At 37.0% G+C, this 13,831-nt stretch overlaps 2 protein-coding genes across 3 annotated transcripts; one reads left to right on the top strand and one right to left on the bottom strand.

Moving 5' to 3' along the window:
- Positions 1 to 2,034: 2,034 nt before the first annotated feature.
- Positions 2,035 to 10,247, top strand: LOC133745693 (protein LAS1). 2 transcript variants are annotated; one of them, XM_062173806.1, is made up of 9 exons: positions 2,035 to 2,293; positions 2,448 to 2,539; positions 2,718 to 2,825; positions 3,645 to 3,751; positions 3,968 to 4,023; positions 4,951 to 5,128; positions 6,065 to 6,148; positions 8,031 to 8,312; positions 9,157 to 10,247. In XM_062173806.1, the coding sequence occupies exons 1-9, from the start codon at positions 2,108 to 2,110 to the stop codon at positions 10,017 to 10,019; spliced, it is 1,956 nt and encodes a 651-aa protein (XP_062029790.1). In that variant the 5' UTR covers positions 2,035 to 2,107; the 3' UTR covers positions 10,020 to 10,247. The 2 variants fall into 2 exon arrangements, with proteins under 2 accessions (XP_062029790.1, XP_062029792.1); XM_062173808.1 differs by lacking the exon at positions 6,065 to 6,148 and having other exon boundaries at positions 2,036 to 2,293.
- Positions 10,248 to 10,517: 270 nt separating this feature from the next.
- Positions 10,518 to 11,227, bottom strand: LOC133745694 (lachrymatory-factor synthase-like). Its single transcript, XM_062173809.1, has one exon. The coding sequence runs from the start codon at positions 11,142 to 11,144 to the stop codon at positions 10,641 to 10,643; it is 504 nt and encodes a 167-aa protein (XP_062029793.1). The 5' UTR covers positions 11,145 to 11,227; the 3' UTR covers positions 10,518 to 10,640.
- Between the last annotated feature and the right edge of the window lie 2,604 nt (positions 11,228 to 13,831).

The raw sequence follows: 13,831 nt of genomic DNA, 5'->3' as shown, positions 1-13,831 counted from the left end.
AGCCAGATTTGTTATATGCAGAATTCAAACGGTAAGAGTTTCGTGTCGAAAAATATTAAATTTTTATGAGCCCTCTCACTAATAGGTTAGTTTCTTTTTTCTTTTGTGGGATTGCATGAGGGGGATACGTTATGGAATTCTATCTAGACGATCCAAAAGTTCTTCAATTTCTCGGTCTCCATTTATCATGAAAAAATAATTGCATTACAAATGTCTAAGGTATCTAGTTGAAAACAAATTAACAGTCAAGTATGATGTGTCCAATATTATGCGTTCATCACTATGATGATATTGAAAATTTGAATGATTTCTCACTAGTTAATTTTATATACGATTTACTACTAGAGGGTGAAATATCAAACGGTTCAAACCGTTGAGATTGGATTGCATATCGACTCTCAAAAATATGTTTTAATCAAATGAAAAAGAAGATGAGCCTACATTATGATATACACATTTGAGTTATATATGTGGGGTAACACGGCAAAACAATTTTTTTTTTTTCCTTCTTCGTAACAGATTGAAAAATATTCCAGAAGTGAAGGTGATATTAAAAAAGTTGTGAAGCTCTCGCTGGGAGACGCAATTCTACTTTTGTTTGGACAACCAGAGTATGTATACGTGTTCTTTGTCAAATACCTTGATATAGTCTACGAATTCTATGACATCATATTCCCCTCTTTATAAAATAGGTCAAATATTTTACTTAAATTTCTGTACAATTTTTTTTTTCTTTACAATTCACCTATTTCAAGTTATTTGTACTCGCATACAGTATAGAAATGGGAGCAATCTTGGCACATGAGATGATGCATGCATGGTTCCGCCTTCACGGTTTGAATATGAAATTTTGTCTTTTCGGTTTATCAACTTATGTACTTAATTGATTGTATCAGTTAGTGATCATTAATTAACATGTGTTCCTATTTGTATTTAATTGATAGGTATGCCATGGGGATGTGAAAGTAGCACTGAAGAAGGTATTTGCCAAGTAATGTCTTACAAATGGTTGCAGTGGTTTTCTTCCAGTGTTCTTGATACCTCACACAAAACCAATCAGCAAGTTCAATATACAAGAAAGCTGAAAGAGTTATTAGTAGAAGAAATTCGGTCTCAAGGAGACGAAGTTTATGTCCAAGGATTCAGAGATGCTATGCGCGCTATTGAAACATTTGGCTTTAAAACCACACTAGACCATGCTGTTAAAAATGGGACTCTACCACTACCTATGATGGATAATACACGCTCCACCGCCGCAGCCGCCGCCACCACCACCACCAAGTTAGTACGAAAGAAAACCAGTGCTACCCCAATAACTCAGTTATTATGGAAGGCGACCAGCAATACAACCAAATCATTATGGAAGGCCACAGCTGCCGCAATAACTGACTTATTATGGAAGGCGGCCACCACCTACGAAACGCCGCGGTTTATTATTATGGAAGGTCACTGCCACAACCAATATCATCAAGGGCAAAGCCATAAAAACTTACCAGAAGGCATGTCCTTGTCCCCTATGCTCCTTGTATTTATTGGTATACTAATTGAACACAGGTGACAACTATAAGCAAAATAACAAGTTCAATTTTTTAAAGGGTAAAAGTTATAAACTAACAGGTGATTTGGAGTGATGCTCAAAATTAACATTATGGTTTAAAAATATTTATTTTACCCCTGTGATTTGCGAAACTAATTGATATTGGTCCAAATGCTATTTTTGACAAAAATATTTATGTGCAAGGATAAATTTATCATTTCAATTTAAAATAGTAAAAGAAATTAAATTAAATAGGTCTATATAACAATTTAAATTGTCTGCATAGAGCCGCTCTTTATTCTATAAAGTTAATTTTTTTTTTTTTATGACAGAAAAAGTTATTTGTTTGACTAAAAGGTCTCAGTAAACCATACTAATGTGTGATTTTAGTCTCCCCGAGTTAAAGAAATAGACAGAAATAACCCTACAGAGCCCGGAAAAACCAGGGGACTAAACCCGTCAAATCGAGAAAAGGGTAAAAAGACTCTACTTGAGTAGGCGTTGGTTCTCTTTGGCGCGGCGCCTCCCTCATTGAAAGCCCAGTGCTCACTATACTCGAGTAGTGTTCCGATGGAATCGCTTTTAGGGTTTATGGAAGAACCAGGGGATTATGACCAGGTAGAGACGACGTCGTCTTCGTCTTCGTCTTCGTACAGCCACAAATTGGTGCCGTGGTTGAGCTGGGACGAGTGGCTCTCGGTCTCTGAAGCTCTCTTTTCCAATTCACCTGATTCCGTCGCCTCCGCTTTGAGAAGAGTAAGCTCCTCCTTTTGCCTCTTGTTATGCTATTCCAGAACTCTTAGGATTTGTATATTGTGTTTACATGTATTTTTTCCGTTAGTTTGTTTGAACAGGCAGGGTTTTGATTCAAAGTGAGAGGCAATGATTTTATAGTTGATGTTGTTTGCAGATATCGGCATGGAGAAGCAGAGGATGTGTTCCTGCTGTGATCGAAGTTACTGCTTCAATAATTGAAATTCAGCAAAAAGATCCTCACTTTAGGTACCTCCTATGAAATTTGACTCAAACCTCGACTTCTTAAATCATCTGTTATTGCAATTGTTTTGTTTGGTGTGAAATGCTGTTTCACAGTGGCTGTGTAATTGTGTATAGTTTATGATTCTAAGCTCTGATGTCTACCGAAAAGTAATGTGACATGGATTTCTTTTGTAAATTTTAGAAAGGACCAGTCAAATGATGCTGTGGATAATTGCCGAGCAGACCAGTCCAGTGATTCTTCACTTTCTGAGGAAATGCTGGCCATGCTATATTGCATGGCAATCATGAGGTGAGGTTAACATAATGTTTTGGTTTTTGCATTCTTGTTTTTTTACTCCCATATCATCTTGTAGTGTATGGATTGAGTTGAATGGCTGATCAAGAAGTAGTCAAGGTTAATTTCTGTGACAAGTAGGAAAACTTTTAACTGGACAACAAATCCATAGGATGCACGAGCTAGTTGTTCCCTGTGGACCCCTTTTTTTTTTTTTTTTTTTTGTGGCAATGGTTACTGATGAACCATACATTCACCAGTGTCGAGAATTTAATGAGTCTTTCACTTTTTCCTGTTTACATTAGAATTCAGCTCTACCTATAGTCTGTCATTCTATGAAATATATGCTGAAGAAAAAGATTACTAAAAAAAATTGATAGGTCTGGGAAAGAGCTCATAATGTTAGGGAGATAATGAGTGCTAATCATTCCGAAGAAAGTCTTTAAGAGTTATTGACCTCATATAATCTAGTAAAAAAATTGAAGAAAGCATCATTCAATTCAAGGTGAAGTTCTAAATATATGTATATATTTATGCAGTATTTATTATTATAATTCTTTTTGTCCCAGTATATGTCTGATACTAGTAAAATTAACGTGTTAGTATAGCTCTTTGTGGATTTTCTTGTTTAAGATTTGACATGGTCAGGCATAGAACAGAGAGATTATGTATTTGTAATTCATTGGCCATTCAAAAATTGGGCTTCATTTATATATTTGTATATGTCTATATATTATTATTCAAAACTATAGTGGATTACTGCTGGGAATGTTTACATGGGTTGTATGCATAGATAAACATATTTGTTTCACACTAGTTTTCCCTTTTCTGAAGGCTTGTGAATTGTGTTGTTGAGAAGACACGCAAGAAAAATGAGGTTTCAATTGCTGAGGCTGCTGATGCAATTGGCATTCCACGATCACTGATTGATATTCGTCATGGTAAGCAACTCTAACTTAGTAATTTATATTGGTATGTATCATTTATATATGGTCAGTTTATTTGGCATTTCAGCTTTTCTGTAGCTTAAACCACATTAACCATCAGCAATCAGCCCTTACATACTCTTGTAGGCATTTACATGTAATCTTTTGAACACTTGTGATAGTTTGGATTAAAATTCTCTTGTTTATCTCTGTCATTGCTTTAATTTCCAGAGGGATCTCATCGTGAACTTCCCGCTCTTCAGGTTGTTCGTAGCGCTTCAATTAAGGTATGCAAAATGCTTTGAATTTAAACAGATAAGGGTCCAGCACTTTGGTTCCTGCAGACTTATCTAATGCTTATCCAAAGTTTTAACCTTCTAAGTTTATTGGGTAGCTAATACTTAAAATGGATATCCTACCAAGATCTGCTTGGGTGATTTACCAAGTCATATCCCTTCCAACTTGAAAGAGATAATTGCTGACATCCTCATAGGACGGACACTTAAAATTTATGAAGATAATTATATGCTATAGCAGATTAACAATTCAGCACGGACAAATTGTCTTATTTGGTGTCCTGTCTTAACAATGAATCACAAGTTTGTGGAAGGACACATGTTATCTCTCTTCCCTTCCCATTTCCTTAGGTGAAAAGAAAAAGACTTTCCTGGTTTTGGGATTTGTCGCTTAGGAGAAGCCACATTGTATGAAGACACTAGGCAAACCTATATTTTCTGATTATACCGGATTCTTTCTTAAAATTCCCAGTAATTCTGAAACTATTGCAACTAGACCAACGCCTTTGGTGACTGACTGACTGACAAGATCATAATCTGTAGTTCTGTTCTGAAAAATAATATTGTTGACTTCAGATATTTCTGTTTTCGACTCTGTGGGGTAGAACTTTCAGATCTTACATAGTAAAGTTTAAACTTGTATTTTTTTGATAAGGTTAAGTCTCTTATAGTTCTGACTTCTGAATTCATGAATATTACCGATTATTATTATTATTATTATTTAAGATATGCCTATACAGTTATCTTAACATAGTTCCACAATCACAATTTCATGTTCATTCATCTTCCCAGCTCCCCCTAGCAATAATGACAATCTTTTTTCTTCTGTTCTTAACTGAAAACTTGATATACATTTCGAAAGAAATTACTTGGTTTGAGTTTGGGATTTAAAACTATGTCTATGGTTGGTGTATTCAGGCCCTTGATTGGTTGAAGTATTATTATTGGGAACCTCAGAAGAATGCAATTCCATTTCAAGGCACTGGAAGTGCTAACATCAGAAATGAAATAAAGTCAAAGTTCCGTGAATTGGCTTCCTGCTTGAGAGCTAAAATGACTCCCCACTTGCGTTCTTCTCAAGTCAAAGAAAAACGTGGTACGATAATCTTTTCTTCTTCAAGTTTGTTGATAGTGCCTAAATTTTGACTGGATTATAGGTCCTTCTGATGCTTTCGAACGAGTTTGATTTCACACAGTGCAATTTGCTGTTGCACCTATGACAAAACTTTTCATGTTAAAATGCGGCCACAATAGTTTCATTACAATGAAAAATATGCTTGTTGGGACCTTGTCATTTGATTTCTAGCAGTATCGTTTGTGTGTCCTTTTAAAATTTCACTTTACCTTGCATCAAATAATGTAAACTATATTTTTAGTTATGCTGTGCACACGAACAAGCACAGCATGTTATGTGTTCTTAGAGTCAGGGAGCTGTGATTCCTCTAATGCCTAAATGCATGCTCAGAATTTTCCTTGGTTTGTTATGTTTTGGAGAATTGTTATATATATAGCTAATCAGCTAAGCTAACTCTAAATTAGTTATACTATACCAATTGATGCTTGTGTTGTGCATGCCATAATGGCTCTCTTCACCGGCGTGTACACATATTATGACTGCCATGTATTGTGTCTCGCTGTGTTGGGCTGTGTTGGCAGGTATCTGACCCTCGACACTCCACCAAAGTAGAGAGTCGGTGCTTCAGATTAGCATGATGTGAAATTGATGTGATGTACTTAGAGAAGTAATGCAATCGTCTGATTTAAAGCTTCTGTGATGCACTTTTTATTCATTTATTTATTTATTTTAGAATCACTCTATGATATGAGAAAAACATCTGTCTTTGCCACTGGCCTAGCATTTGCACTACAACTTGCCAGCTTAAAAGGCTGTATGCATGAAAAGGCATGCAAGCAGTAATGTCAGGGACATAAGTACTGTAAAAGTAGGGATCACATGTTAATGTGTAGTTTTAAAATATCTACTATTGTTTGATAGTGCTTGTTATTGTGTTGAATTTCGCTTGTTCTATAGGTGGCAGACATACTAAATGGCTTTGTGAGCGTAATACATTTTTCTCAATAATGACTGGCGAGATCTGTTCATCAAAATCTAGATGTAAGATCAATCACTAACTTTATCAATTTGGCGTTCAGAAGGTGGTCATCTCTTTAGTGCACTAACTTTTTTGTTCAGTTTCCCTGTGAAACAAGGGTTGAAAAGAAAAAAAAAACATTTAGTTTCTAATACTTGCTGCCATTTGGGCATAAAGTAAGAAAGAAAGAAAAGAAGATAAAATGAGAGATTTCCCTCAAACTTTTTGGCTTTCAAATAGGTGAGACTTGGAGTGAAGATTTGCTTGTAGAGTACCAAAGTTACTTTATTTTTTTTCCTTGTGTTTCATTCTGTCTCTCCGTAACTAAAAACTGAAATACAACTGTCTCTTATTTTGTCTTTGTAATTAGACTGAAATAGTTTCAAGAATGATATGGAATGAAATCGGGCTATTGTTTGGAATTAATAGGGAATGTTTGGACCTATAGTTGAATCAACAGGCTTGTAATATTTGATTGGTTTGCTGAAACTATCATTTAGCACGAATTATAAATTCATACAATTGTGTATAAATCTGGTGAGCATTCTATCTTAAACCGTATTAAACCAGTCACAACTCACAAATTTGTCAACCAGAATGTTTAGCAAATCTGTGTGGGTTTTCCATTTGGAATCCCAGCATTATTACCTCAAAGGCCAACAATCCCAGAAACCCAATATTTTTCTAAACTGTATCATTGGGTGTTGGTTGGGGCCCTGTCAAAACCTGTCTGGTGTTGACCGCCCAACTTTATGTCAAAATGTTCTAGGCTTAGCTCTTGGTTCTACTATGGTGAGGAATAACATGTTTATTGAAGAAGATAGCATGCTTGGATAGAATAATGTCAAGGCTTCAAGTAGTTCCAGAATGGACAAATAATCAATCCCAGTTAAATTTGGCAGTACGGTTTACTGAGCGGAAATCTATTGAATGTTCTTACTTTGTTAAAATTGCTACTATTAAGAAATGATACGATCATTTTTGTGGTGAAAACAAGGATTTGGTTGGCTATAGTATTATAGGCATCCAGTCCAAAACTGATTGATGATGTGTATAGGCACCGAGACCCTTATAAGCTCTATTATGCAAAGTCTTGTTTTTCCAAAGTGGGATACCACTCCACCATCTCTCCCCTCAGTGTGGTGGGCTCAAGCTAAACATTACTCAAACTGGATGGCAAGGAGCATTTGTGGCCATTGAGTCTCACACACAGTGTTAACCCACTAGACACCAGTTCAAAACCAATTGGAGACTCCTATAAGCTCTCTTATGCAAAGTATTTTGTTTTCTCACTGATAGTAATAGTTGGAGTGCATACTTTCAAAAACAATAGAACCAATGCAGCAGGACCTATTCCCCCAAACCCCTCCCCTTCTCTGTTTTATTCAAAACATAATTTCTTATTTCCATCAATCTTTTGTTCCTTTTGTCTTTAGTCATTACAATAATTGTGAGGGCGCATTTACTTTATTAATGAGCTCAGAATTGGGTTTCTTTTCTGTGCCTTTTGAACAGAGAGGACTTGGTCTTTCACTGTCACTGCCAATCATAAATTAGTTAGAATGTTTGAAAGGGTGTATTAAATGTGTGTATTTTTACAGGCAGTTAGACCATAGTTTGAAAGGCAAAATCGAAAGGAACCTGATCTTCCTGCTAAGATTGACATCTTTAAATACTTGCATGCATTCTTTGTATCTATGATTTGATTCTTTAAAAGCATGTCTGAGAGTAAGTTACTTATTTTTTTTAGATTACACTATACTCACAGCCATCTTCATGTTTTCCATGATTAGAGGCCATCTATTTTTTAAAAACTGGTTCTTTTGCTTATAGCATATTAATATGTCTTTAACTACTTGCATGTTTTCTATGTATGGCTGTTAATGGATGTGGTTTACTTTTCAGGTTATAAAAAAGATGTTACCAAGATATTGAAAAGTCTTGTTGGGTTGTATTCGTCTTTCTCCTCAGAAGTTGTATCTGTACTGTTGGAGTTGTTGTTGAACACTAAAAGCTCTTCAGATTCATCGGACCTTCCAGTAAACACCCAAAAGGGCCTAAGCCTACCTACGTCGTTGAATGAGTGGAAGCTTGTGATAACAAAATTTTCAAATAAGAAACCAGAGTTACGTCTAGCTCTTCTGCATGCAGTTCTTGATATGATTGAGACTCAGGAAGGAATGATGGGTAATCACTTTTCCTGTTTCTTTGTATTTTTTGCTCTGTTATCAGATAAATACAGGTAAATCTATGGTGAGGTTCTGCATATATAATGTAATTATATTCACTTGGCTAAAACTGGGATGCTTTTTGATACTGGGCACGCTTGAGTGATAGTTAATGATTGTAGAGTCTGAGTTCTGAGTCTAGATATTAATTTTGGGTTTGCATGGAATGAGTAGGTTGCTGTCATGTAATTCTTTGGCTTTCCCTTGGAGATTACATTATCTATAAATATATTGGGTTTTGTTTTTAAAAAAGCAATCTGGACCTATACTCCTTTAGGTTGAAAAAGCTAATTTTATGCATTTTCTTTTGGTTAGTACAAGTTCTTACAAATAACCAGTTGGATTGGGATATATGAATTCAACATCGATTTTTTGCAGTGTGCCCTGTGGTAAGAGGGTTACTGCCTTTTGCTCTTTTAAGAATAAGAATGTCCACGTTTCTGTAGGTCCCCGTATGGTTGGTTTTAGGGCTGCTTTTCTCAAAGCATATCCATCGAAGCTACATATAAATGAGCTTAACTAGATGCAGATTTTAAGTTCATCTGTATGCAGTTATGCATGTCATTTATGGAGTTTTAGTTGTACGTGTTGATTTACATTTGCAGTGGCTTCCTTTTGAATTCATTATTTCCGTCTATTTTCTATACTTTCCAACTTGAAGTAGTAGTTTTAATCTTAACTGAGTATTTGACTTGTGTTCAACACTGTGAGGGTACAGCTAGACATACCTAGTTGTCTGTGCATGTGGATTTCACATGTTATGTTTACATCTCATTTTAGTTGCTGTTTTTGATTTTGTTTAGGAAGAGGGTTGAACACATCATCAGACTGTGGGGCAAAGATAAGCCAAGTTGAACATCTCTGTTCTCTGTTTACATGGCTCGTTAGAAGTTTCAAAGGATTAAAGCCTCCTGAAAAAGATTCTGCCGATGAGGTTAAAGTTTCTTCAGCGGAAAAAACTATCTCGAAAGCAGTTCTGATGGATGTCCTACGTAAATGTCTTCTTGTATCAGCTTCTGCTAATAGCCAGCTCATGAATTCTGCCCTCCATCTTGCAAAGCTTACAGGAGACGACTATCTAGTGCAAAAACTCAACAAACTCTCCTTCTTAGTTTCATCAAATTTGGATGCTACCGAAGAAAACACTTGTCTTGCAAGTTCAAATAGTATATTTGTTCAGCAAGAAAAATCTTTAAGTCAAGCAGCAAAGAAGCTTGAGTTGATTAAACGTCACCAAATGAAGCGCAAAGCAGTGAAGGGAACAAGAGATGCTGATGTTGGAGGTTCTAAAAGATGGGTTATGGCAAAATCATGGACCCAGTGTCCTATTGGAATGTTGCCTTGTGCTGTTGGGTATTCCAGCTGTCTGCCTGTTTTGGACTATAATTGTGCATCTGAAAAGGATCCTGAAGAACTTGGAAGAAACGAGAAGTGGGAACCGAACTCATATAGTGGCAAGAGACAAGGTAGTTCTGATATGCAGCTACTTGATAACCCATGTGTTAAGAAGATGAGGGAGACTGCGGTAGATGATTGTGTATCAGATAAGGAAGATGTTGCGTCCTCAGAATATGTCAATGGCCATCTCATGATCGGTGGTGTCTGGAAGAAAGTTGGGGAAGAAGAAATACTTGCCATCAAGTCTGCTGTGAGGATATTAGTTTAATTCAGTACCAGTTTATTCATGATAGAATAGATCTAATTGCGGAAGCTTTTGTAAGTGATCTATTCCTGCTTGCCATTTGAGGTGGGAATCTGAGTTACATTAGTCAGTTTTGGTTAAATTTCAAAATGAGAAAATTGAGGGACTGGATGATACAAAATTTGACAGATAACAGACTTAATGTGCTAAAATGTAGTAATTACTAATCTGATGTGTTTGTACTTGTGTCAATATGTTGTGTTTTTGTCTCTGATAATCAATCTTCATTTGGAATCATGTCCATATCGTTTCGTGTATCGTCTTAAATCCGATCTATTTCACAGATGAACTTGAGTTGTAAACATGGTACTCCATTTTTTGGCCCTTTTGCCAAGGAATCCAACTTTTGGCTATTTTTAATTTGTGGGATTCACTTTTCTTTCATCACATATCGGTAAATTAATAGTTAGATTTATTCAAGTTTTCACAAATAGATCACTACTGTAATTGTTCAACCAAATTGGCAAATTGAAAATCGTTACCATTATTATTACATGAACAAGATATCTACAAGTCAACGCTGTAACTGTTCAATCAAATTGAAAATTGTTACCATTATTATTACATGAACAAGATATCTGCAAGTCAGCGTTTATCACCCATGCTAGTAGAAGTATTAGATAGAAGAGCAAGCTCCATCTTCTTTGCTATCCCTTGGAGTGAAGACTCAACGAAAGATTGGAGATCTTCCAAACTCGTGCCCTCAATCTGATCACAAACAAACGACCACTCGATCTTGCAGCCATGGTTGTTGATAGGGACTACTTGCATTGTTGCAACATACGACTCGAAACCCATATTGTTGTCAACAATCTCGTACGTCATACACTGGTTGATTGGGTCGATCGTGAGTAGCTTCTCTTTTGCCCACAGGATAGTTGTCTCATCCGTGCCGCGCTCGCAGTACCGAACCAGACCGGGTTGGCCAGGAACTCCGCCAACTTGGTAGCAAGTGTGGAGGCCGGGGAACCACTTGTCCATGTTGCAGAAGTCCGCCAGAAGAGGCCAAACCTCTTGCACTTTTGAGCCTTTGAGCTCGGCAGAGGTTTGGCCTTCCCATTTTGGTTGTTGAGGTTCTTCTAATGCCATGACAAAGAAACAAAGATATTAAGCTAAGTGATCCGAAATGAAGCTTTTTAAGGTTCATATATATAATGTTGGTTGAATTAAAAATTGATTTGGGTAGAGGTCACCAAAACATAGGCCGGCCAAACTATTTTATAACCCTTTAGAGAAATGCCAAAACTAATCCAATATTATTCTGTTTTCTTTTGTTTCTTTTTGTTTTAAATGCAAAGGTGACACTTGTTCGATCAATAAATCACTGGATTTATTTGCATGTGATGATGACATGCAAAAGATCTCGGTGTATGTAAGCGTCTTTGCATCAACAAGGTTAGATGTGAAAACAACGTTGCATTAGAGCAAGTTCACCTGTTGGGTCACCATGTCACATACTATTCACTGCTTTTTAGTGTTTATTTTCACTTTCTGAGTCACGGGCACAGTTTTCAAACTGACTTGGGTCACCAGGTTAGCTTGCAGGTCACAAAAGTGACCCAGGGCACGAAATACAATGTGCCCGTGACCTAGAGAGTGAAAATACACATAAAAAGCAGTGAATAATAGGTGATCCGGTGACCCACGGGTGGACTTGCTCTTACATCCAAGGATAATACTTGTTAGCCAAGGCTGGCCAAATCCACTAAGATAGTGACATGTGTATGAAATGGGAACTGAGTCAAAACAATGAAGAGCAGCAAATAGTAACTCCTTAGCTTGGTTGCATCGACCTCCGCCTCAGAGAGAGAGAGAGAGAGGCGTTCGGATTAGAATCGAGGGAGGTTACCACGGGACTGGTTGGATAATCTGAAGAAGAAGAGAATGCTCGAAAGGTTGCCTCACGAAACGGGGTATTATTAATTGGTGCGACGGTTTGCATGCCCTACCCAAATCTCAGAGTTCGATGTTTTGCCACTCCTCGATGGCTCTGTCCCCTGGATTTGGTTTTCTTTGATTTCAAATGTTTTCTGGACCTTTTTTCAGTATGATTAAAATGGTTGGTGGTCTTTGTGTTGTTTGTAAATGACCAATCGTACGATGGAACGACATCAAAAAGGTCTACAGTAGTGAAATTTATCACTCCAAATTGGGTGGTGCTTCCGCCAAATCTCTCTGAACCTCGTAACCAGCGGCGCCTCCGTTCTCGAGACTGTCATGCCCTCAGAGTCGCCATGAAGGTCAACGACGCCATCGTTTTGATCTACGGGGCTGAGGAGTTATTTTCTACTCTTCATTGCTTTGGCTCAGTTTCCACTTCATACACGTGTCACTTTCTTAGTGGATTTGGTCAGCTTTGACTAACCAGGTATGGCTAGCCTAGTATTATCCTATATCCAATGTCTTTTTCAACAACTTTGCATACGGGAGAGAATCTGCTGTCCCCAAAAAGCGTGTGCCAAACCTGTCCCTCCAATACTTGTTCATTAACTTTACATTCACTAACTCCGTTATTTGTATTTAACAAGAGAAAAGAAACCAAATCAAATCTCTATCAACAACTCAGCCGATACGTTTTCCATTCACCAAAAAACCAACTTTATCTAAAAGAGCTCCAGTGCTTTCCAAATTATTAGCTTTTTTCCATTTTTTTATTTTTGCTGGGGGATGTGCTCTCTGCTCTGTTTCATTGTTTGATACAGGTTTTTAATTTTATTTTATTTTTCCTGAACAATGTTTTATTCAGGTTTGAGTACTGCTTTTCTTTGCAGTTTTTCTAGGCTTTTTCAATCTTGCCTCTTCCTGGGCTATGAAGTTTAATTTTCACAAAGAAAGAGATTTTTTTCCTTCTTCAGGGAATGAACTACTTGGCATTATTTATTCGTTAACGTTGTTTCATTCCCATCCATTGATTGTTCTTCTTCATAAATCTACCTATTTTTATGTCATATTTTTTTTTTCTTCTGGGTTCTCATCCTCCTGCTCTAAACAATTTTTCTGGGTTCTCATCCTCGTCCTCTTCTGAAAAGCAGAGTCTTCATGCTCTTCACTATCACAGTCATTTCTCATGATACAGAATCGTCTTCATGATCCTCATCATCCTTCGAAGTCAAGAGTTAGACCTCAAAATCCCCGAGTACAGCTAATTATCAAAGGAAGATCTAACGAAGAACCGCCTCTACTTTCCCACAACCCCGATCTTTGGGTTTTGTTGATTATTGTTTATTGTGTTTAAGAAAAACTGAAATTGGGAGAGAATTGAGTCATGTTTTCATTGATAATAGGGTCATCTTTATATAGAGGATTACAAGACATAGAATCAGAGTTGTACAAGGAAAGATAATCGTATAATTAATCAGATATCTATGAATATCTCCGACAATATCTCTAATTCCTAACCCTATTACAACTAGATGCGTCAAGTAACCTAGAGTTTGAGCCAGATACATATTCTGGATTTACTTGAGCACTCCCCTTTATGTCGCCCAAACGCAGTGCTATTCTCGTTGCCTCGTCAAAAATCTTACCGAGTAACAAAAACCCAGTGGGACAAAAATAACCTTGGTCGAAGGAGAAAAAGAGTACAACACACCCTTCACGTTTCGAGACCATACATGTAGGCATCTCCCCCTGATGACTACGGTCATGGGAGTTCGGATAACTTCCGCAAATGATGCTACCAACATGTTTCTCGAAAGTGGAAATGGGCAATGACTTAGTAAACAAGTCTGCCACACTGTCCTCAGATCAAACCTAGTTTATTATGATCTTGAGAA

The sequence above is a fragment of the Rosa rugosa genome, chromosome 4 (genome assembly GCF_958449725.1).
Source record: "Rosa rugosa chromosome 4, drRosRugo1.1, whole genome shotgun sequence".
Taxonomy (NCBI): domain Eukaryota; kingdom Viridiplantae; phylum Streptophyta; class Magnoliopsida; order Rosales; family Rosaceae; genus Rosa; species Rosa rugosa.
Note: the sequence above shows the minus strand (reverse complement) of the source record. Positions and strands in the feature narration are given on the sequence as shown.

What these genes read in the sequence shown, in the direction of transcription:
- LOC133745693 (XM_062173806.1), top strand. Translation starts at nt 2,108, where the DNA reads ATGGAATCGCTTTTAGGGTTTATGGAAGAACCAGGGGATTATGACCAG. An exon ending in TTCGTAGCGCTTCAATTAAG is followed by an intron (nt 4,024 to 4,950) that starts GTATGCAAAATG and finishes TGGTGTATTCAG; the next exon opens with GCCCTTGATTGGTTGAAGTA. An exon ending in CTGTTCATCAAAATCTAGAT is followed by an intron (nt 6,149 to 8,030) that starts GTAAGATCAATC and finishes TTTACTTTTCAG; the next exon opens with GTTATAAAAAAGATGTTACC.
- LOC133745694 (XM_062173809.1), bottom strand. Translation starts at nt 11,144, where the DNA reads ATGGCATTAGAAGAACCTCAACAACCAAAATGGGAAGGCCAAACCTCT.